Genomic DNA, 22,978 nt, shown 5'->3' with positions numbered 1-22,978 from the left:
TGCGGTTGCCTGCAGTAGCCTACTGCTGAATCCACATTTTGGAAATCAGTTTTGTAAAATAGAGGGTAGGTGTCGTGAAAACTTCGGTAAAGGTGACTGCGGTTACGCCCACTGCAGCACCTGCTCGTCTAATTTCAGGCGAGGCGGGCCGCATCTCAAACCTATTCCAGAGGGAAACAATCTCCCGATGTGAGTATGAGTGTTGTTGTTTCTACACGCGTTACATTTATTGTTATCGCAATCGGTTAGCGGAGAATAATATTCAGTCACTTCAATCACGCATGGAAAAATGTGGCGCGAGATTGCGCAAAGCTTCGCAGACTGATCAGGCATGATATTAAGATGTCGCGAGAGCAGGCTGCTCCGTATATTACGCTTCGCTCTCGCGGTATTTTGATGTCATCCCCTGAACAGTCTGTGCAGTTCAGCATGAAGTCATACACGTCGAAACTTGCGACTTCTGTTTTCGACACCTGGCGCCACCAACTGTGTTTTAGTCATGAAGAAGGATGAGACATGAGAGGAAAAGTTTTGCATCCACCATGGTCGCACCGAAAATAAGTTTTCTCGATGAAGAAAGGTAATTACAGTATGCTATTAAGTCGTATCAGCTTTGCTTTTCTAAACCATTTCAAATATTAGTGTTAATTCGACATGACAATTGAATAAAAGTAGGCCTATCGAGGTGAGTTTCAGATTTCTACGATATTTCTATGTAAGTTAACTTATGTATTTATTTATTTGTTAATGTAGGCCTATGTATCAGGTAACTTACCTTGTTAGCTAGCGATTACATTATTGGCCTGATGTTTCTTACTCTAACGTTACTTTGTTCGCCGTCTCTGGCTGCACATTATGTGAGGAAAATGCAACGTTTTTCCTCAGTGTGATTTAGGTAACGTTAGTCCCCAGTAACGTTAGTAATACTGTGTTCTGTAGTATTAGTAAATATAAGTTGATAAACTATAGCAGATAGTAGCAGCTATTCTTAAGGTTCAAAAACACATTTAATAAATAAATACTGCAGTATATTTACATGTGGGCATGCATTGCAAATAACGTATTTTTTTTTATTTCGGTAAGTTATAAACATATTATGATGGTAACAAGTTATTTATTGATTGCTTGTCTCTAATATTAGTTGTTAGACTCTTATGTGTTCTTGTTCTTTTGTTCACTACTCATAAGTGCTTTTTAAAGAGCTACTTTTTGACTCATATGTTGAGTAGATTTTTGGACAGGTACTTTTTAATCTACTGACAATACATTTTCTGTTTTGGGAAGTAAGAGTATTTGTACTTGAGTATGATTTAACAGTACTCTTTTCACCCGTGTATTTAGGTAACACTTTGCAGTAAGGTACTCTGTTGTTAACATTAGCAAACTGCATTAGTTAACATGACCTGACAAATACCTTTACAGGATGATCTGAGTTTTAAAAAGAACATCTGATTTTACTTTTTTTGTGTAAGTGTGTGTTAGTACATGTCAACAATATGCAAAATTACAAATCCTAAAGTATATGATGACACAAGTTAACATCTTAATCTGAGATCTCTTTTTTTGGACTGCAACAAACGCAAGAATTGTAGGCAACAGTTTACTTTTTCAGCATATTGACATGGTGCACATTATCATAATTCCACCCTCTTCTGAATCACAGAAAGCACAGAGTTTTGAGCAGTGTAGATTAGCACTTGTTTGTTTGTCGTTTTTACGAGCACAAATGCAGGTTTTAAGTCTTAGTATCCTTACCAATCTGTTACATTCTGCTCAAGCTAGAATTGCACAGAAGATATTCACTCCTGTCCGTATTGCTTTGGGATCGATCTTCCAAATATGGTAAGAAGCCTCACATTTCTGGCTGTCAGTAGAGGTATTCAGGCCAGTCAAAACGCACAGAATAGCTGACTAATCAGAGGACACTGTGCCTTTCAAAATAATGAGCTTTGTACAAAATCAACATGTTTCAGAGAGGCAGGGCATAGAGGAGGAACAATAATGTACTGTATGTGGAAATGTTTTTTTAACCATAAACCACACAAAAACATTGCATTACACTTAATACACAAAATAACATTCTTTTAGCAATGTACTAGGGGCTCCTTTACATTTACTAAAACATTTTCAACTTCAAACTAGGGCTGAAACGATTCATCGAGTTACTCGATTTACTCAATTAAAAAAATTCCTCGAGGCAAAAATTCTGCCTCGAAGCCTCGTTAAATTCCTATGACACGCACTACACGCGCCGAGATCTGATTCACACGGACCGTTGTTCAATGTTCAGGAAGCACATCATAGCACGTGGTACATTTTGAATTTAGTTGGCGCGATGGCGGAGCGAATATGTCCATAAACGGCAGAGACAGAATGTCTAAAGTTTGGGATCATTACATTATCATTACATTCAGCATCTGAACCGAAAACATCCACTGCCGTTTCACCAAGCGTCGATGAAACAAGGTAACGTAGCTTCTGCTGATTTTAATCCCATACTGTATTTGTAGCGATGTCGTTATGCGGTTTGACTAGATATGATGTTTAGCTTTGATGTTTTTAAGTAGTAAACGTATTCACGTTCAATTGCAGGAGAGTATAGCTTAAAAAAGAACCCCTTCACACACACGCATGCACTACAGGTGTGTGTACCAAAAAACGGCACCACAGTGCAGTCATATATGGGCAACTTGTAATCTGACATATTTTGTTCAATAATAATAATTAGAGCCCGACCGATTTATCGTTTTGCCGATTTTATCGGCCGATATGAACGTTTGTTACAGAACACATTAAATGCCTTTGAAAGGTGTAAGTACTTGTTTGTCCAGCAGAGTGCGCCTTACTGGTTGCTAATGGTGACCCATGTCACTCACTGTAGTGACACCAGCCAATTCCCCACCCCCTTCACTTCAGTCAGTCTCTCAGTTCAGGTGACATGGAAGCAGTCACGCAGTGTCTTCTTCACAACATTGTTACACCTGGTATTAAGACACGCTTTGGTCGATTGGATTATAAATGGACAAGAGAGACGCATTCCCGTTTACATTTGGTGTTTTTAATCCGTCTCTTTGTCGACTTGCGAGTTAAAACGCAAGCGGGAGAAATGACGCGAGACGGAGAAATGACACGTTTAAACTACGCGCAGCCGTGCACTTATATAACACTATATGAGATTACTGCTGCTTGTGTTGTTAGATAAAATGCTCATTTCAGAGCAATTGATTCAATAAGCTCGTGCAACTCTACACCCTTGCTAAATAAAAGAGGCGGAGCGAAGACGCTTTAGTTTTATAAAAGTCTAAGTTTGCACGGAACCCTGGGTTTGTGTTATAAAAACGTTGTGCACAACATTAAACATAGCGTACATTAGTATGTGCTCTGTCAAGCATTGTCTTCATAACGGTGAGTGGCTTACTAATTTGTGAAGTACACAACTTACTGTAAAGCTAATAATAATCAATGACTTCATACGTTTCTCTTTATAACGTTATTCTCGTCAAAACTGCAAATGATGCAAGTTTCATGTATTTTGTTCTCTTTGTTATTTTTAATAAGTCAAGTTTACTGTTTAGTGCACTGATATCCGACGAATTTGGATAATAGTTTATTGTTAACTTCTTGCCTATAGTACATATCTTTGTCACATCAATATAAGTGTTGGATCACCACATTTGTGAGTGATCATTGGATTGCATTGTATTTATTCATATACAGTATATTATGTTAAAGTATATAGTGTATTCTATGTACAGTACTGTGGTATAATATACTGTAGTATATGTGTACTGAACTATAATATACACATAAAGAATATCGGCCGATATATCGTTATCGGTCTTTTTTTACTCCCTAATATCTGTATCGGCATCGGCCCGAAAAAACGCATATCGGTCGGGCTCTAATAATAATCTCTGTCTTATTGGAGTTTAGCATAAGGAATTTATTCTCTCTCACGCGAGTCAGACCGATCACGCAATGCATCACATATGCTTAAACTTTTATGTAGCCACGCAACAATAATTTCAGCTGCATGGATTCACTGTACACAGCAGGACGTAATGTTGTGATTTTTCGAACAGATTCTTAACCTAAAATGCACCGCAATGCAAGTGATGCAAACCAAATGCAGCGTTCTATTGAAAATGAATGTATGTATTTCTGCCGTACCAAAATGCAATGAAGCAACTGAACGTCTGACTGGGGTGTCACTCTTCCTCACGCACAGAACGCGTGCACACACACATACAAACACAGGTGCACGTGCACGCACACACACAGGTTGTTACTATAGCAAATAGGCTCACCCCAGAAATGATATATTATATGTTAGTAGCCAAATGGTAAATGCTGCAGGTGTAGAAATGTACATAAACCAGATATTTACTTTGATGTCAGGGCTAGATTACAGCATGAAACCTGTTGTGCATATTAATAAATTAAAGTGCTTAATTGTTGGCACTGGCACTTATAAACAATAAATGGGTAAAAGTTTAAATAAATAGGCTTATTTTTTGGAGCCAAAAACCTCTGTTTTTTTTTAGAAATAAAAGCCACATGCTTAAACATTTTACAGCCAAGTCAATTTCGTTATGCATTATTTGTTTTGGTTGTTTAAAAACACACACAAAATTTTTATCCGATTACTCGATTAATCGATCGATTCAGTGCTAGATTAATCGATTACAAAAAGAATCGATAGCTGCAGCCCTACTTCAAACAATTGTTGCACAGTAGACTAACTTGAAAAGACCATTACAGGAACAGTATGTAGGATTGTGGCCAAAACTGGTATTGCAATCACACAACTGGTGGCCAACATACAAAATGACAAAATAAACATCAGTTGAGGGCTGCAACTTTTTAAATGACAATATCCTGGTCGAACCACTGTTGTGAGTGATATAAGTATTTGAAATGAAAATGATTTCTTAATGTCTTCTGATATATCAAGGCCATTTTATGATTAATTGTTATACATTTCTTACATACTGTTCCTTTAACAATTATAATAACTAAAGTAAAACGAACAAAGATTAACAAATGCTGTAAAACATTTTTAATTTTTAATTCACGCTAATAAGGTTACAAATTTTTACTTCTGTGCTCATAAGGTTAGGTACCTCTACCTCATTGATGTTCCTAATTTATCATGTTATATTTTGTAGCTGTGGACAGTCTCAAGCCTGTCAAACAACATATTCTCTTGAAGAAGAAGGCTGAGATGCTCCAGTCTCGAGTGAATGGAAAATTACTCGCTCAAAAAGCAGCTTGAAGAGAAGTTTCCACAACAACAAGGTTTGTACAGAGGGAGTAGATGGCTCTCCTTACCCTGTGTAGACTTCAATAGACCTTTTGCGAGTCTACGTCACACGCACAATGTGGTGGCAGAAAAACAGTGGAAATGAATTAGAGTAAAACGAACAATATAACTCACTAGAAAATGGCATGTTGTGCTGTTGAGTGTCAGAATAGGAATGCCAAAATAGATGACCTTCATTTTTATAGTATACCGTCGTCGAAGACACCATTTGAAGATAAATGTAGGTGTTTATGTTTGCAATTAGCCCTCAACCGGACAAACTGGAGTGATGAAATCATTTGGAAATCTTTTAATGATTAGAATAGGAAATAATTAGAGAATATATCCGGTGTTCGGTCGAAGTCTGTTCCCTCTATGTGTCTCTTATAGCGTTTTCATCACTTTACGTTTATAATTTATTTAGAAAGATTAAAGATTTGAATGAGTTTGTAATATCAATAATATTACCATTTATTAAAATTTTCATTTTTTTGTATATAAAAACAAAAAATATACAAAAATAAAATAATTAGTTTTTAAAGGCTTACAATGAAAATGAATACACCAAACCAATGGGTCCTCTGAATTAAACTTGACATACATGAACCAGATAATGTGCCTGTCAGAATTGAACTATATTTTGTATATAAAATGACATATATTTTTGTTTATAGTGTTATACATTATAACAGAGTAAAAAGGCTTGTGTTAATACTTTCTCATTATGAATTAAGCACGTATAAAGATAATTTCATAATTTCTACAACGCAATGTAAACTTTATATTAAAACATAACAAGAGCATTCGTCTTGTAAACGGATTTGAAATGATGATGTGCGGAGTGCTGACAGTCGCGTCATATAGACAGAGTCAAGTGAGATCTGCTTAACTTATCGGTAAGATTTATTTAATCTCATATATCAAATGGTTCGTGCTCTCTATCATTAAAAACAATCACAGCAAACAGCAAGCGCAGGGTTTATATACTTGTCAATGCGGCTCACAAATGCGCGAGGCTATGTATGTGTGCTTGTTGTCAATGACTTTTACTGGTCACAAACAAGCTGAAGCGCGGGGTATGTGTGCTATTCAATCACGGGCATTAAATCCGCGGAATTCCGTGTACACGGATTCCGTTTGGCCCTACTCATCGTGTCTTGTTGTGTTATCAGCTTTTTATTTTAGATAAATATAAAATATTTTCAGAAATATGGCAGCATACACTGTTACTGTTACACAGAGTCATTACTTCAAAACACGAGCGGCGCAGGCATATCCTACAGCCCGATATAGAGAGGGAGAGAATGCGTGCGCGTGTGTGGAAACACTAAACAATCTTTCGTAAAATCATGATAAACTCGACAGCTGTCTTCTCTGTCAGTAACATCCGTGACTGTGATGTTTACGCAAAAAAAAAAGTATACGGAGCAACAGACTTTGAAAACACTGTCACCTTTTTAGTTATGTGAGAGAAAGGGGCGCACTGCACGCCAACATGACAGAGAGCGCGCGCAGTGAATTAAGCCGAACAGTAAAATATAAATGTTAGCACTCAATTGGATAATTGTAAACGCGCAAACACAGACATAAAACACATGCCATTGTGGAAATAAGATAAATAACATATTACTTGAGGGCTACTTACAGAAATTAAGACCCGGCGGGGGATGTATACTGCTTGTGGACCGCGTGCTAATTGTTAGAAGCTAGCGGGAGGTCCGGACCGTAAAGTTATGAGGCTCGGGGGTTAGCCTCGTCAGAAAAGCCGGGGTGGTAAGGCCCGGTCTCGGTTAGTTTGGCAAAACACTTTTAGTTTGGCAAAGCACTATTACTTAGTTCTTGTAGAATTGTAAAATAAAGTCGTTAAATATTTTTTTAAACTTTCGAAACCACGCTGTAAACTATCTAGCCTGCAAAAATATCTACATAGCCTAATTTACTGTCTACAAACAATTTTAACATCACTATACATTTAAAAGGTATAATTTTCGGGATTAGCATCAATGTATGATCTCTGTTTTGAGATATAGATGCTCTAATGTAGTATTGTGTGACAGAAGATGACAACATGCAAAATATAACGTGACTTCTTACCTTTTGTGTTGATACAACAATCGCGAATCGAATCCAGTCTGTTTCAGATGTGTGAATGATCCATGAAAGTCCAATAAAATACATCCAATGACCATTTTTGTCCACAAATGCGTATAATCCATGAAATATAGATACATAGTGACCGTCTGTTATAGTCTGTGATAGTCTGTTGTTTACATCACATTTCACATGACCGTCTTATCGCCTACAATCTGATGACTATTTGCGTCGTAACACACTGTATATAAGATTACTCCGGGTTCCAATAACCACGCGTTAAAACTTTGTTTTTTAAGTAGGCGGGAGTATAATCCATAATATCCAAATAGCGCTGTTATTTCCGTGAGACATGATGACAGCACAGAGGGTATCAAGTGACTGCTCTCTCTGTGCTCTCTCTAGCTCCTGGTGGGTGGAGACCTGCGAGTGGGGTGGTGGGTGGGAAAATTCAAACTGAATGTGACGAAACGGATAGTTACGTAACAACTAGGGATGCACCGAAATGAAAATTCTTGGCCGAAACCGAAAACCGAAAAAAGGAAACCAAGGCCGAAAAACGAAACCGAAACACCGAAATAAATTATTATGCCAATTATTAGTACAATTGCATTAATGGCTATCACTGTGTACTAACTTTACTAGTGGTGTGTGACGAATAAAAAAAAACTCACAGTTCGGATCACATTACAGTTTTTGAGGCACAGTTCAGATTATTTTTTGGATCAGCAAAAAGGTGGGAAAAATCTAATAAACAATAAAGAAATTGCAAACATTTATAAAAAAGAACAAAGTTGTACATTAATAAGGTCTGAAATTAGCATTTTAACACAACTGAATGCTATTTTCACATATTATCTGTTCTGTTGTCAGACATATAGTGGCGTTTTCCCAGACAGGGATTAGACTAGTCCTAGACTAAAATAAATATAAGAGCTGTCCAAACTGAAAACATCTTGCACTGACATATCTTTAAATACATCAGTGCCTTTAGTTTGTCCTCAAAATGCACACAAGTAATGTTTTTAGTAAGGCATGTTTGTTTAAACTAATTATATTTCCTAATTAAACTAAGGTCTAGTTTTGGCTTAAGCTAATCTCTGTCCAGGAAACCACCCCAAAGACTATTAAAATAGTGACTAAACATGACCCAATAACCTTGTGTTTAATCCAACCAGCTGTTACTTTAACTACTAAGTTACTAAAATCTTGATTTATAAACGAGACCTCGCAGACAGTTCGGCGCAAATTACAAAATTGCCATTACACAGTGTTACTACAGAAGGCATGCGTGGGCATAGGAGAGAGAGAGCTCGCGCACAACCACATTGAGAACCAGTGTGTGTGGGAAAACATTGCTAACCTTTCATGATAAACTCGAATCAGTCGTCTTCTCTGTCAGTAACATCTGACGTTTATGTGAAAATGCAAGCACACAGAGGAATCCGCATGGAAAACACATCCAACTTTTAATTCTTTCACTCAGTGTCATGAATGAGAGGCGCTGTCTAGGGGCTTCACGCACAGAGAGAGAGCGTGCACAAGAGAGGCACCACCGAGCGCTCACAACAATTAATTAAGCCGTTTTAAATGAAAATAAAAATGTAAATGTTGCGACCATTGTTGATTTTGTGGCGCACACAAACAAATAAATGTATGGATAACACTGCCAGGAGAAGAAGCCGCCATTACGCGAGATTAATGTAAACAGCGTGACGCGTCGCGTAGTCGACGTAATCGATGACGTCGACGCGTCGTTGCAGCACTATTGAGCACGAAGGGGAGGGGTGGGAGACGACTGATCACCATGAATGAAACCCAAGCGCTAGCGCACAGATGGGAGGGGCGCGGTTGACATTCATTTTCGGTTTACATTTTCGGCTGGATTTTTTATTTCGGCCCGAAACCGATAATGCCATTTTCGGCCGAAATTTTCGGCGACCGAAATTTCGGTGCATCCCTAGTAACAACGGAGCTGAGTTTGAAACCGTGTAATCTGAGACTCAAGGCAGAGGACATTCAGAAACCTGTATCTCACTCAAAACAAGATGGATGGATTTTTTTCCAAGTTTGTATGCGTGGGAGCATCAGAGACACGAATGAACACCCCAAAACCCAGAAAAAGTAAGTTTTTCATAATATGGGCACTTTAATTTTGTTTTGATAATTTTATAAAAACACCAACTACATTGACTCATTTTACAATCATGTTATTTAGACAAAATAAAATCTTTTAATTCGCGCAAGGAAGCTGGCGTTTTTATGTCATTGGCTATGTGCCACTGCAGTAAAGGCTTATTGCGCTATTACAGTTAATGGTTATTTGACTAATTATTGCTAATTTAAATAATCATTGAATATGGGAAATTGCATTAATTGAAATCTCTAATTTAAATGTACTGAAAGTAAATTGTATCATTTTACAGAAGGGAACTTTGGGATGATGGCTACTGAAGATGAGGAGCCATGTTGGACTCCAGCTCTAGCTCTATGTCTGACTCTTCAGATGAGGAAAAGAAAAGTAAAAAGAAGAACAAGAATCGAAGGAAAACAGGAAGGTCAAGAGGTCAGAAAAGGACATTGAGGTATTGTAGACTTATTTTTACAAATTTAGTAGGGGTGTAACTGTACACAGAAGTCAGTTCAGGGGTCATGATTTGGTATGGGTTCAGCACAAAAGGAAAAAGGAACACATACTAAAATCTGGGGTTCTTTTCATTAATTTTAAACAGTAGTGCAAATTAGTTTATTTCAATTAGTGGCACCCCTCTGAAATATAGCATACCGCTTCTTTTAGCATATTAAGCCCTAATAGAATGCACTTTTGCATAGGCCATTTTTTGTACAGCTGATAAAAAACACAAGTTATACATTTGTTTGTAGCATCTCTGTGATCCATTCATGCAAAACAATGCATACACTCTTTATTTAATACGTTCACACGGTACGCGGCAACTGTGAGTGTTTAGTTTTTTTTTCAATAGGAGACGTGCGGAAAGCGGCAAAATAGGGGCGGTTACAGGGGTGAAGTGGACATGGCTCTTCACAGCAGGCGCCGTTAATACAGGTCTTTACAGTGGAACCATGAGAGTAGGGCTGTGCGATATGGACAAAAAAACTATCACGATTTTTTTTTTCTCGATTTCATCAAAAAGTTAACACATCTCTAGATTCTAGAACAGACCAAGTTAAATATATTAACGTATATATTAACGTGGGTAATTAAAACAACAAAAAACTTCCAAGACTAAAGTCTCCAAAATAATTACAATTAGAACATTGGCAGAATCTAGCTGCTTTAAATGTTTAAAGGTTTTCTGCTAAGAAAACCAGCATGTCTACCATTTCTGGTTTCAAGTAGGGCTGTGCAATTAATCGTTTTTCGATTTCAATTTCGATTTTTGCACATTTCGATTGCAAAAACAAGATAATCGAGGGAGATCGATTAGTGTGCCGCATTTCTGTTATTTCGTTTTGAGTCATTAATCCGACGCATCATAAGCAGCTGCGCCTCGCACACAAAGTAGAAATCCTCATGTATTTGTTCAGTTTTATGCTTTTCAAGCGAGCGGAAACTATCCCTCACGTTTAAAATATCAGCTGGATCGTGGCGCCGCTCTCCGTGCAGAGAGCTGCGCGCTCAGTCATCTGTTTAAAGTCAGGTCACTAGGTAATAGTCCTGTTTATGTTTGTAAAGTTATATGCATTTCAAGCGATCGTGTTTAAAATGTGAATCGCGTTCTGTTGGCACTTAAACACTACTGCTTTGACACGTGTAGCCTTCTGCAGCAACACTAAACAATGCATTGAATGTATGCAGGGCTTGACATTAACACCCGCCAAATGCGGGTATATTTCGGCTGCGACCGTTTGTGGAGACGCGCGCGCGTTCAGCGGAGCGTTGCGGACCAAAGCGCCACCTCCCAGAGAGCGCGCGAGAGGTGATGGATTTGCGAATGCACAAGAGGACGCAGTCTGAGCGCATACACACTTCGGGAAAGATATAACAATTGCATGGAAGTGATTGGAGAGATATAGCCTATATTTTGCGTGCACATTCTCAGGGCAAGAGCGGAGAGAAATTCAGCGCATTCCTGAATGAACACGAAATCAAATGAAACCCGCCAGCTGAGAGGTTCGCGCATCATTTTAATGTAAGCTACTTTGGGCAACAATAATGCCCTCTTGACAGTTGTCATTAAAAGTCTTAAATCACTTTTAACAGAAAACATGATCAAGCATATAAAATACAATCTGCATAAACAAGTTGAAAAGTAAAATTCATGTACATTTCTTGACTGCTGTTGTTAATAAATATTTAAAGTGGTTGTCGAGGGGTTTTGTGTATATCTTTTCAGTTAATCTTCTACACCCCTGCTCCACTTTTAATATATTCATTCTATGTAAATCTATTTATGCCTTACTAGACTGTTTTATGCACCTAAATATATGATATGATCTATACTGATATACCTGGTATATACCAGCTAATGTTGTCCTAATTTGGGTGGTCAGACTGCATTTGAAATTCAATCTGCATCTAATTTAGCTAAACCAAGTAAATTTGCTCAAATTAAAGTCATTTTAGGATGCCAAAGTCAAGTTTAATCATATAAAATTTATTTTACCAGCAACAAAATTGTGGCCTGTGAAAATGCTGTGTGGCTAGTAACTTTGGAAAACAACTAGCTACTTTGGCTGGTGAGCAAAAAAGTTAATGTGAAGCCCATGTATAAATGCATGTTTTTACAGTCATTTAAGTAATCGTGTTAAATAATCGAGATTAAGATTTTTATCAAAACAATCGGGATTATGATTTTTCCCATAATCGAGCAGCCCTAGTTTCAAGCAGGAACGTTAGCATGTGACCACATTTCCTACAGTGCTAAACACCCTCTCAGATGGTGAGCTTGTTGCTGGAATGCACAGATATTTTTGAGCAAGCTTGCTCAATCTTGGGAAGTTAATTTAATGTAGTTTCCACCAATGAAGAGGATCTTCCTCGCTGTCGATAAAGGGAGTAAGCAGGTAGCTGTTCATCTCAGAGACAATGGCTTCTTCAAGCTGCAGGGATGGTGGCATGGCTGAGACAGTCTTAAAAAAGCTTTCCAGAGACTTCTTTGTTCTTTTTGCTGATGAAGGTACATCTGTGTCTACATTCTGTCTCCATGTGGTGCTCTCAGAATTCACTGCATCCTATAAAAACAAACACAACAGACAACAGAAAAATATTAAAACATAATTATACATATTGACCTGTGACACTACCAGAAAATTTACCCATACACCAACTCACCTTGTGTGATACTTCTTTCATATCAGACATCACCCTGGCCTTGATGTTTGGAAGTTTTTCTACAGCAATGTAATTTGGATCTAGGAATAACGACATATCCAGCAGTTCTTGGGTATCTTCATCATCATACCTTTGATTTATGTACTCAAGAATTTGGGATTTTATTGTGTTGGTCAGGTCAGAATCCTCATCGTTCACAGCCAGTATCTTCGTGTTGAACAGATGAAGAACTGGCTTCAGATATGACGTGCTGACATGGTCCTTGCCAGACAGGGCATCTGTAAACTCCTGCAGGGGTTTCAGTGCCTTGTTCACAGATTCAAGGACATCTGTGTCCTGCCATTGTGGAACCAGATGTCTTGTTTTGCGATCATCTAAAAGGATCTGAGACAGAGCTTTCTGTTGTTCCAAAACTCGTTCTATCATCCGTTGCCTTGAGCCCCACCTTGTTGGACACTCTTTTATGGGTGCATGCTTTAGAAGCTGAAGTTCTTCCTTGGCTTCAGTTAAGGCCACCTTCTTTTTCCAACTATGAGAAAAATGCCCAGCCAACTTTTTGCACAAACCTGAGTCATCCTTAACTGCATTTTCTAAAATAAATAAGACAAAGTACATTTAAATAAAAAGCATTATCATTCAAATGAAAGACATCTTATACTGTACCAAACCTTTATATAAGAGAAAACTGTGAAGTTATACACAAAAAGGATTACATTTGAAATTGCTGTTAAAATTAACATTTTGTTCTATTTATTACTGATAATGATTACAATACTAATTACAATTCAGTGTTTTCTACAGACGTGCACTCTATTTGTTGCGGCATATATTAGCAAATTAATTCTCTACCAGCGGGAGGCGCTGTTGGGGTGTTAGAGATCGAGGTTTCCTGGTAACGCTGTACACAAAGCAGTTAAAAAAGCTCTCAAACGCTTACATCCCAAATTTTCTGAACGCAGTCAGTTTACTTCAGAAATGAATAGTGATATATAAAAACACCTGCGCAAGGTTTCGATTTTGAAACGTGTAGTGCTCATGTTTATTCAACGAAGTCAAAGCAAAATGTATTTGTGGCGGTCAGTTTTGATATTGCCGCGGGCGCCACAAATAAGTCAATATGGGAAACACTGCAATTATTTATGGCAGTGTAGAATACAATAGCACCACATACTGTAGTAGTCTGAACATGGATCCTATTTCAATACCTTAATTACAATTTTACAAGCTATTACAATGACTGAAGATTTAAAAAATATATATATATATATATAAAATGTATGTGATTTAAATTGGTAACACTTTACAATAAGGTTCATTAGTTAACATTAGTTAACTACATTAGTTAACATGAACTAATAATGTTAATAACATTAATTTTAATCAACAATTACTAATACTTTTATTAAAATCTTATTAACGTTAGTTAATGTACTGTGAACTAACATGAACAAACAATTAAAAGCTTTATTTCTATTAACTTACATTAACAAAGATGAATAAATACTTCAACAAATGTATTGCTTGTGGTTTGTTCATGTTAGTTAATACATTAACTAATGTTAACTAATGAACCTTATTGTAAAGTGTTACCCTAACATTTTTTACAAACGAAAACAAGCAGCACAAATTATCACGATTCATGACTACTGATTTTCCATAAATACGCTACATTTTCATATTTTAAAGGAAACCGTATAGCCTATGTAATGAAACTTACCGATTGCAAGATGCAGTCTATGTCCAAAGCATTGTAATCTTGTCCATTTGTTGAGAGCGACTGCCTTCACGATGTTCGATCCATTGTCAGTGGTGATTGCAACTTGATGCTCCTCACAAAGTCCCCAGGAAGCCAGAGCATCTCTCAAACCCTGAGACAAATTCTCTCCAGTGTGGACATTAGGGAAATATGATGTTTGCAAGCACTGGGTTTTCAATTTGAAATCGTCATTAATAAAGTGCACCGTTAAACTTAAGTAGGGCTCCGATGTTCTGCTTGACCACATATCTGAAGTAGTTGCACATTATTTCACTCCTTTTAACTCCGATTCAACACTGGCCTTGCATTTGGAGTATATCTTAGGGATTGCAACTCTTGAAAAATAACTTTGCAATGGCAGTTGATATCTCTTATCAAGGGTCTGTATAATTTTTTGAAAGCCGGCTTTACTGACGACATTTGCGGGCACCATATCTTTGCATAAATGATACGTGACAGCGTCGGTTATTTCTTTATGCCTTTTTTCTGCCGTATGGTGTGCAGCTAGCAAATGTCTGAGTTATCGATTTTTGTTGCGAATGAGTTTGGGATGTACTTTGGTTCATGTCCAGGGATTTTTTTGCCATGCATTGAGCATAAAGCTCTGTGTGGCGCTGCCTCAGGTGTTGAAAAAGATTTGTTGTGTTACCCCGTTTTGCCGCAATGACAGACTGACAGGTCTTGCAAATTACCTGACTCTGTGATAAATAATCTCTGCTGTATCCAAAGTAGAGATCGACCGATATATATATATAGATCTGTTTTCCAATATTTTCCTCGATATTTGCGCTTTTTCCGATGATCGGATATCGTTCTTGTACCGATAAACGAGAGAATTGAGAATTGCGCGCTGGATGCATCTGAGGAGAGGAGCTCACAGCAAATATGAAGGCGGAGTGACGCGACTTCATTAAAAGGTTTTTGAGTATACTTACTTTGCATATTTGCAGGCATTTATAACACATCTTATTGTGCATTAATGTATGTTATGTTAAATAAGTTGATTTATTAAAAGCAATGTATGCAGCTTGTCCAAGAATAGAGATGAACTCACAGAGTCACGCTGATCCATCAAATCCGGTCCCAATAACGACGTAGTTTTGCATGAATAAAACATCCATGAATTAATGCTTTGTGGAATTAAAAACGCTAAATTAAATTCGTTTTTCTGTTATTTATGCTTATCATTAGCATCGTAAAATCACGTTCATATTGCTATTCACTTACCGGGGTTGAAGGCTGCCACCGTAACTAACTTTTAACAAGATTTACCCTAAGTTATATTAACATTTACCAGATAAACATTATTTTGCTAAAATATCTAAATAAATGTCTGTGGATATTAATTAACTCATTCACCGCCAGCCTTTTTGAGAAAAGTTGCCCACCTGCATTTTTGTGATTTTAACAAAAGTTTCACAAAATTCCTTGCAGGAAAAATTATTTTCTATAAATATATAAACATACAAATTATATCAAATTAAAGAACATACCCTCTGCTTTCAAACAAACAACAAACAAACAAACAAACAAACAAAATGGGGAAAAACGTTTCATTATATATTTATTTTTTCCACTTAATTTGACCACTGAAATATGGATATTTCTCTTCAAAAATACAACATTTTGAGCAAAAAGCTTAAAAAAATGCGTTTTTGTAAAGAAATTTATGTTAGAGATCAGACCCAGAATGACTATCAAACATAAAGGCAGTTCAAAATGATTTAAATCTTTTTAACTTCCGTTTTTGATAAATTGGCGGTTTGGCGCCATCCAGTGGATAAAAGCGGTATTACACTTTCACTTTGAAATTCGTCCAGAAAAGCATGTTTATTAGTTAAATATTAACTCATAATTGACGAGATAACTCGTCAATGGCGGTGAATGAGTTAATTATTTATTACCTCCGCAAGCGGTCAGAGTTTGATACAGTTAATGCGTGAGTAAATGCATAGATAAACAGCGCTGTCAACAGCCATTTCATAAGCTATAACAACTAAATATTTATTACTCTGACATCAAATAACATTACCAGTTAAGAAATTCAATGATATATAAGCCGTTTTGTTTGTTACTTTCCTGAATGTAGTATTCCAGTCAGTGATATTATTTGTAAAATCTCTTTGCTAACTACTTGTTGGATTGCTGAAGGCTACAGGTTGTTGGTCAAGACAATGATACTATATCTCAAAAAAGGCACTTAATCCACCTGTTTTACTCTATAAACTATGTACAATATGCAGCCAACTCCGCTATACTGTTCTCTCTCCCGCTCCGTTACCTGGCAACCGCAGCACGAACTTTGGATCAGTCCATTTCTGACGAAATTATAGGGGTGTTTGGAATTGTCACAGTTGTCAACTGTGTTCTGGCGTGTGTGTGTGTGTTAATTGTGTCAGTCACTGATCATCAGCATCACCTGGACTCATTAGTTAATTACATGCCTCTTGTCACCAGCTGTAACCAATCACCTTTTGTATAAATGCTGTGTCTTGGTTTGTGTCTATCGCTGCGTCCGAAAACTCGTTGCCTCGCTGCCTCATGAGGAAATGACTTCGGAGGCATGAAGGCAGCTCACTTTCGGACATACTTCAAAGGCAGGGGGTTTGAAATATAAACAGAGAGCGCCTTTGTGATAACTAATCACATATTTGAAAACTACAATACTAATTTCTCGCTAGAAATGCAATTAAAAGGTGTAAAAAGTGAAAATCTACCTTTATTTACACTAAATTGGTGGTCCAGTCGCGTCCTTGGCCGCCATTTTATTTTTTCGAACTCGGCTCGACCAATCACATTCTCAATGTACGTCCACGCATAGGTATCTCAGGAGACAGGAAGTAAACCAAACATTGAATTCGGACATGCCTTGATGCCTTCCTGCCTTGGAAAGCTGCCTCAGAAGGCAGCAATTTAGAGTTTTCGGACGCAGCCTATGTGGGATAGTTGTTCTATGTCACTGGTTGTTTGCGCCCGTTTACCATCTGTGTTACTCCTTGGAATGTCTATTGTTTGTACTACTGTGAGCTTTAATTATGTTTATTAAAACTGTTTAACCTGCACATCCTTCTCATCATTTGTACCGTGACAGGAATGGTCCATGTATTGAGAATATAGTTTCTACATTATTCATTAAATTAATATTATTCTTCACTCTTTCAGACCCCTCTATTTATGACTTTGTATGCAAAGAGGGAGTGATTATGATTATTATTATTATTATAAGGGTTTGTTCAGTTCAGGTCGTGTTGTAGTAATTGTGTCAAAAACAGAAGTATAACAGTAAATAAAAATCGGTTCAGCATATCGGTTATCGGGCACATAAGCATCCAAATATTTGTTATCGGTTTAAAAAAAATGAGTATTGGTCGATCTCTAATCCAAAGTAATCCCACACCACAGATGTTGATTATTTTTTTTTGGGCACCAAGTCCTTATCCTGTCCTGAACTCATCTTCCCTATTTCTGTAGAATATCTGAAGAGTTTGGTTCCAAAACGCGATAAACGCCATTTTTGAAAAAAAAACCGAGTTACTGCCAAAGCAGTATTATATCAGGTCAGAAGTTAAAAAGTAAATTCTAAATTTTACGCAAAATCCAATATCCGCCGTGTTATTCTGTCATCTTTTCTCCCTTTTTTCCCAAAATGCAATAAACGCCACTCCTCCTTTTTTACAGAACGCTATAACTCCACTCCAGAAATTACAGCGCACCATTCACGCAATGTAAACAAACAATGGCGGCGCGCTGAGTACACGGAGTCCTATGCTGCGTCCGAAACCGCCTACTACATACTATATAGTACGCGAAAAGCAGTAGGCGAAGCGAGTAGTATGTCCGAATACATAGTATTCGAAAAACAGTATGCGAAAAGTACCCGGATGACCTACTACTGCCGGTTAGATTTTGCAGTGTGCATACGATGGACGCTACACTATCCCATGATGCCCCGGACGAGGAGTTATCCAACGAAGAAGAAGAGGCACGCGGCTGTTTTCGCGCTGAAATGACACGACGTGATGACGACATATGTCACGTGATGTAGCAACATGGCGGATGTAGTACGTTCGAATCTCATTCATACTACCAGGATTCATACTATACAGTACCTACTGTTTTAACGCCAAGTAAGTAGGTACTTCATCTAATTCAGTGCCTACTATACAGTATGCGGTTTCGGACGCAGCCCTAGTTTTCCTCATCTACTTTGTACTTCGTGATCAACAAACAAAACAAAAAAAATACTTTAATTGCATTGATAAACCTGTGATGTTTTTCTGTGACGGGAAAGAAACGTAAGCCATCAACATCTATTAATTTACTCGGGAGACGGTCACTTGTTCTCCCGACAGCATCAAGCTTCTCGTGCTAAAACATTGACCCCAGGGGATCTTAGGCATAAAAAAAAAAGTTTGGTTCTGGTTGGTTGTCAGTTTAGGTCATGGGTCGGTAGGGAATTTATTTTATTTTATTTTTTATTTTTTTACAGTGGCAGCAAGGGATAGGTAGGAAATTGTTAAATATTTAAATTGAATAGCGGATATATTTGAGGTGACTTTGGCCATATTGCGTGTTTGTCTCACGCAGCGCAAAGCCACGTATCTCCACGGATTATCTCTTTTTAATTGTGTGTGTGTGTGTGTGTGTGTGTCTGTGTGAGAGAGAGAGAGAGAGAGAGAGAGAGAGAGAGAGAGAGAGAGAGAGAGAGAGAGAGAGAGAGAGAGAGAGAGAGAGAGAGCAGGAACAGTAAATGCAGCTGAACGAATACACTGCGTGTTTTAAAGTAAAAAAATAAATAAATAACGAAACGCAATATGTGGAGGCCGGTGTTGAATCTGTCTAACTAGAATTAGTCTAACTTATGTGTGGGAAATAGGGTTGGGTATCGTTTGAATTTGAACGATTCCGATTCCAATTCCGATTCCTTGTTTCGATTCCGGTTCCTATCGATTCTCGATTCCGATTCTTTTAAGAGGCAGGGTCAAAAATGTTTAGGGTATTTTAAATGAGCTAGCTAACCAATGGTCTTTCTGAAGGAAATAGTCTGACCTTCTCTATCAATTTTAATTTTATAAACTTTTGACTTTTTATGAACTTTACTATTAATTTCTCACATGGCTGTTTTCAACTACAATATAAATATCAAATCTATGAACTTGAATATAAATATTATAAATTATGAATATATTTTTACAGAGGTACACTTTCCTCAAGAGAGCTATATTTTTGAAAACCTCATGAAAACACATTTACACATGAGTGTATGATGCTGCTGCAGGTACTTGAACATGTTACCGTGCTCCCACTGATGGGCTAACTAACATTCGCACTCTTAGCTCATAAATTGTCTATGAAAAAATACATGGGCTAATTTGTTAGCTCAATGTTGGCACAAGGCATTCTTTTCAGGGCTGGCGAAATCGCTAGCCCGACGTCCCGGGGCTATTGCAAATTCCTGTCGGGTTATCAAAATGCATCTTCGCTCTGCCCGTCGGGCTATCATAGGAAATATATTTTAATGTTTTTGCATTCTCTCAGATTTTGTTAGGTAGTATGTACGGCGTCGTTTTGTCAGTCATTACTATCCTCACGTAACAAGAAGTGAAACTGAAAGCATAATTAAACCCGTTATTCCTTTCGTGTTCACGTCTGAGATGCGCGCTCCTCTGCATGCTGGGTCCGCTCTTCACAAGTACGCGCTTGTTCTTGTGCTCAGCAAAAAGCGCGAACTCAAGTAATTTAAAAATAACAAGTCCTTTTGTTTTCAGAGAGTAACATTGTTTTAGCGTTTCTTTTTTCTACCAGGGATTTTGAAATTTAGCGAGCCCTTATTATATATGTATTGTTTTACTTACTTGATACAGACTGCAGTGCAGTCACTGCGGTGCCAAGCTGTGGGTCAGAGACAGAGGAAGAGGCAGCGGAGGATGGTCGGCGCAGCGTGTCAAAGACGGGGCACACATTTATTTCTACTCAATGAACGAGGTGCTTTATTACGTTCGACGTGCCTATGCACGAAACAGACACTTCTTCATTGGGTTCAGCGGTTTCTTTTTCCGGTCGGCGAACTGTGAATCGAAACTAGGAATCGAAATTTAAACTTTTGAACGATTCCGGAAAAATCGCAAAGCTAGTCCCGGTTCCAATCGATTCTCGATTCCCAAGCCTAGTGGGAAACACTGTATGATATGAAAAATACAGTGGGGCAAAAAAGTATTTAGTCAACCACCAATTGTGCAAGTTCTCCCACTTAAAAAGATGAGAGGGGCCTGTAATTTTCATCATAGGTACACTTCAACTATGAAAGACAAAATGAGGAAAAAAATCCAGAGAATCACATTGTCTGATTTTTTAAGAATTTGTTTGCGATTTATGGTGGAAAATAAGTATTTGGTCAATAACAAAAAAGCAAGATTTCTTTCTCTCACAGACCTGTAACTTTTTCTTTAAGAGGATCCTCTGTCCTCCACTTGTTACCTGTATTAATGGCACCTGTTTGAACTTGTTAGCAGTATAAAAGACACCTGTCCACAACCTAAAACAGTCAGAATGCAAACTCAACTATGGCCAAGACCAAAGAGCTGTCAAAGGACACCAGAAACAAAATTGTAGATCTGCACCAGGCTGGGAAGACTGAATCTGCAATAGGTAAGCAGCTTGGTGTGAAGAAATCAATTGTGAGAGCAATTATTAGAAAATGTAAGACATACAAGACCACTGATAATCTCCCTCGATCTGGGGCTCCACGCAAGATCTCATCCCGTAGGGTAAAAATTATCACCAGAATGGTGAGCAAAAATCCCAGAACCACATGGGGGGACCTAGTGAATAACCTGCAGAGAGCTGGGACCAAAGTAACAAAGGCTACCATCAGTAACACACTATGCAGCCAGGGACTCAATTCCTGCAGTGCCAGATGTGTCCACCTGCTTAAGCCAGTACATCTCCGGACCCGTCTGAAGTTTGCTAGAGAGCATTTGGATGATCCAGAAGAAGAGTGGGAGAATGTCATATGGTCAGATGAAACCAAAACATAACTTTTAGGTAGAAACTCAACTTCTTGTGTTTGGAGGAGAAAGATGCTGAGTTGCATCCAAAGAACTCCATACCTACTGTGAAGCATGGGGGTGGAAACCTCATGATTTGGGGCTGTTTTTCTGCAAAGGGACCAGGACGACTGATCCGAGTTAAGGAAAGAATGAATGGGTCCATGTATCGTGAGATTTTGACTCAAAACCTCCTTTCGTCAGCAAGGGCATTGAAGATGAAACGTGGCTTGGTCTTTCAGTATGGCAGTGATCCCAAACATACCGCCCGGGCAAAGAAGGAGTGGTTTCGTAAGAATAATTTCAAGGTCCTGGAGTGGCCTAGCCAGTCTCCAGATCTCAACCCCATAGAAAATCTTTGGAGGGAGTTGAAAATCTGAGTTGCCCAGCGACAGCCCTAAAACATCACTGCTCTAGAGGAGATCTGCATGGAGGAATGGGCCAAACTACCAGCAACAGTGTGTAAAAACCTTGTGGAGACTTACAGAAAACGTTTGATCTCTGTCATTGCCAACAAAGGGTATATAACAAAGTATTGACATAAACTTTTGTTATTGACCAAATACTTATTTTTCACCATAATTTGCAAATAAATTCTTAAAAAAATCTGACAATGTGATTTTCTGGATTTTTTTCTCATTTTGTCTCTCATAGTTGACGTGTACCTTTGACAAAAATTACATGCCTCTCTCATCTTTTTAAGTGTGAGAACTTGAACAATTGGTAGCTGACTAAATACTTTTTTGCCCCACTGTATCTTACGTAAGCCTGTAGCTAAAGTATAAAAGTGGAACTCTTTAACAAATGTCATAATCAGGGCTTGACATTAACTTTTTTGCTCACCAGCCAAAGTGGCTAGTTGTTTTTCAAAGGTACTAGCCAAAGTTAAATTTTATATGATTAAATTTGACTTTGGCATCCTAAAATGACTTTAATTCGAGCAAATTTACTTGCTAAATTAGATGCAGACTGAATTTCAAATGCAGTCTGACTACCCGAATTAAGACAACATTTATTAGCTGGTATATAGCTGGTATATAGATCATATAAGGTGCATGAAAAACATGCTAGTAAGTAAGGCATAAATAGATTAACTTTGAATGAATATATTAAAAGTAGAACAGGGGTGTAGAAGAAACACTAATTCTAAACTGAAAAGATAAACACAAAACCCATCGATAACCACTTTAAATATTTATTAACAACAGCAGTAAATACTGTCAAGATATGTACATAAATGTTACTGTCATGCAGATGTATTTTATAAGCTAAATGGTTTCTGATAAGAGATTTAAGACTTTTAATGACAAATGTCGGGAGGGCATTATTGTTACATTAAAATGATGCGCGAACCTCTCGATGGCGGGTTTCTTTTGATTTCGTGTGCATTCAGGTATGCGCTGAATTTCTCTTCGCTCTTGCACTGAGAGTGTGCACGCAATTTATATCTCTTCAATCACTTCCATGCAATTGTTTGATCTTTCCCG

At 37.8% G+C, this 22,978-nt stretch overlaps 2 protein-coding genes across 5 annotated transcripts in view; one reads left to right on the top strand and one right to left on the bottom strand.

Moving 5' to 3' along the window:
- The first annotated feature begins 442 nt into the window (after nucleotides 1-442).
- Nucleotides 443-22,978, top strand: part of LOC129432148 (3'-5' exoribonuclease HELZ2) — a 122,178-nt gene continuing 99,642 nt past the window's right edge. Inside the window, exons 1-3 of one of the 4 annotated variants that reach the window (XM_073859230.1) lie at nucleotides 443-580; nucleotides 5,169-5,298; nucleotides 9,820-9,978. The gene's annotated coding sequence lies outside the window, so the exon portion shown is untranslated. Of the gene's footprint in view, nucleotides 581-5,168; nucleotides 5,299-7,895; nucleotides 9,518-9,819; nucleotides 9,979-22,978 lie in introns of those variants that run through there. The other 3 variants (XM_073859233.1, XM_073859232.1, XM_073859231.1) reach the window with 3 other exon arrangements.
- Nucleotides 10,911-13,392, bottom strand: LOC141353197 (E3 SUMO-protein ligase ZBED1-like). Its single transcript, XM_073859676.1, has 2 exons — nucleotides 12,690-13,392; nucleotides 10,911-12,589 (listed from the first exon to the last, which is right to left on the bottom strand). The coding sequence occupies exons 1-2, from the start codon at nucleotides 13,302-13,304 to the stop codon at nucleotides 12,362-12,364; spliced, it is 843 nt and encodes a 280-aa protein (XP_073715777.1). The 5' UTR covers nucleotides 13,305-13,392; the 3' UTR covers nucleotides 10,911-12,361.

Source organism: Misgurnus anguillicaudatus, chromosome 21, assembly GCF_027580225.2.
Source record: "Misgurnus anguillicaudatus chromosome 21, ASM2758022v2, whole genome shotgun sequence".
Taxonomy (NCBI): Eukaryota; Metazoa; Chordata; class Actinopteri; order Cypriniformes; family Cobitidae; genus Misgurnus; species Misgurnus anguillicaudatus.
Note: the sequence above shows the minus strand (reverse complement) of the source record. Positions and strands in the feature narration are given on the sequence as shown.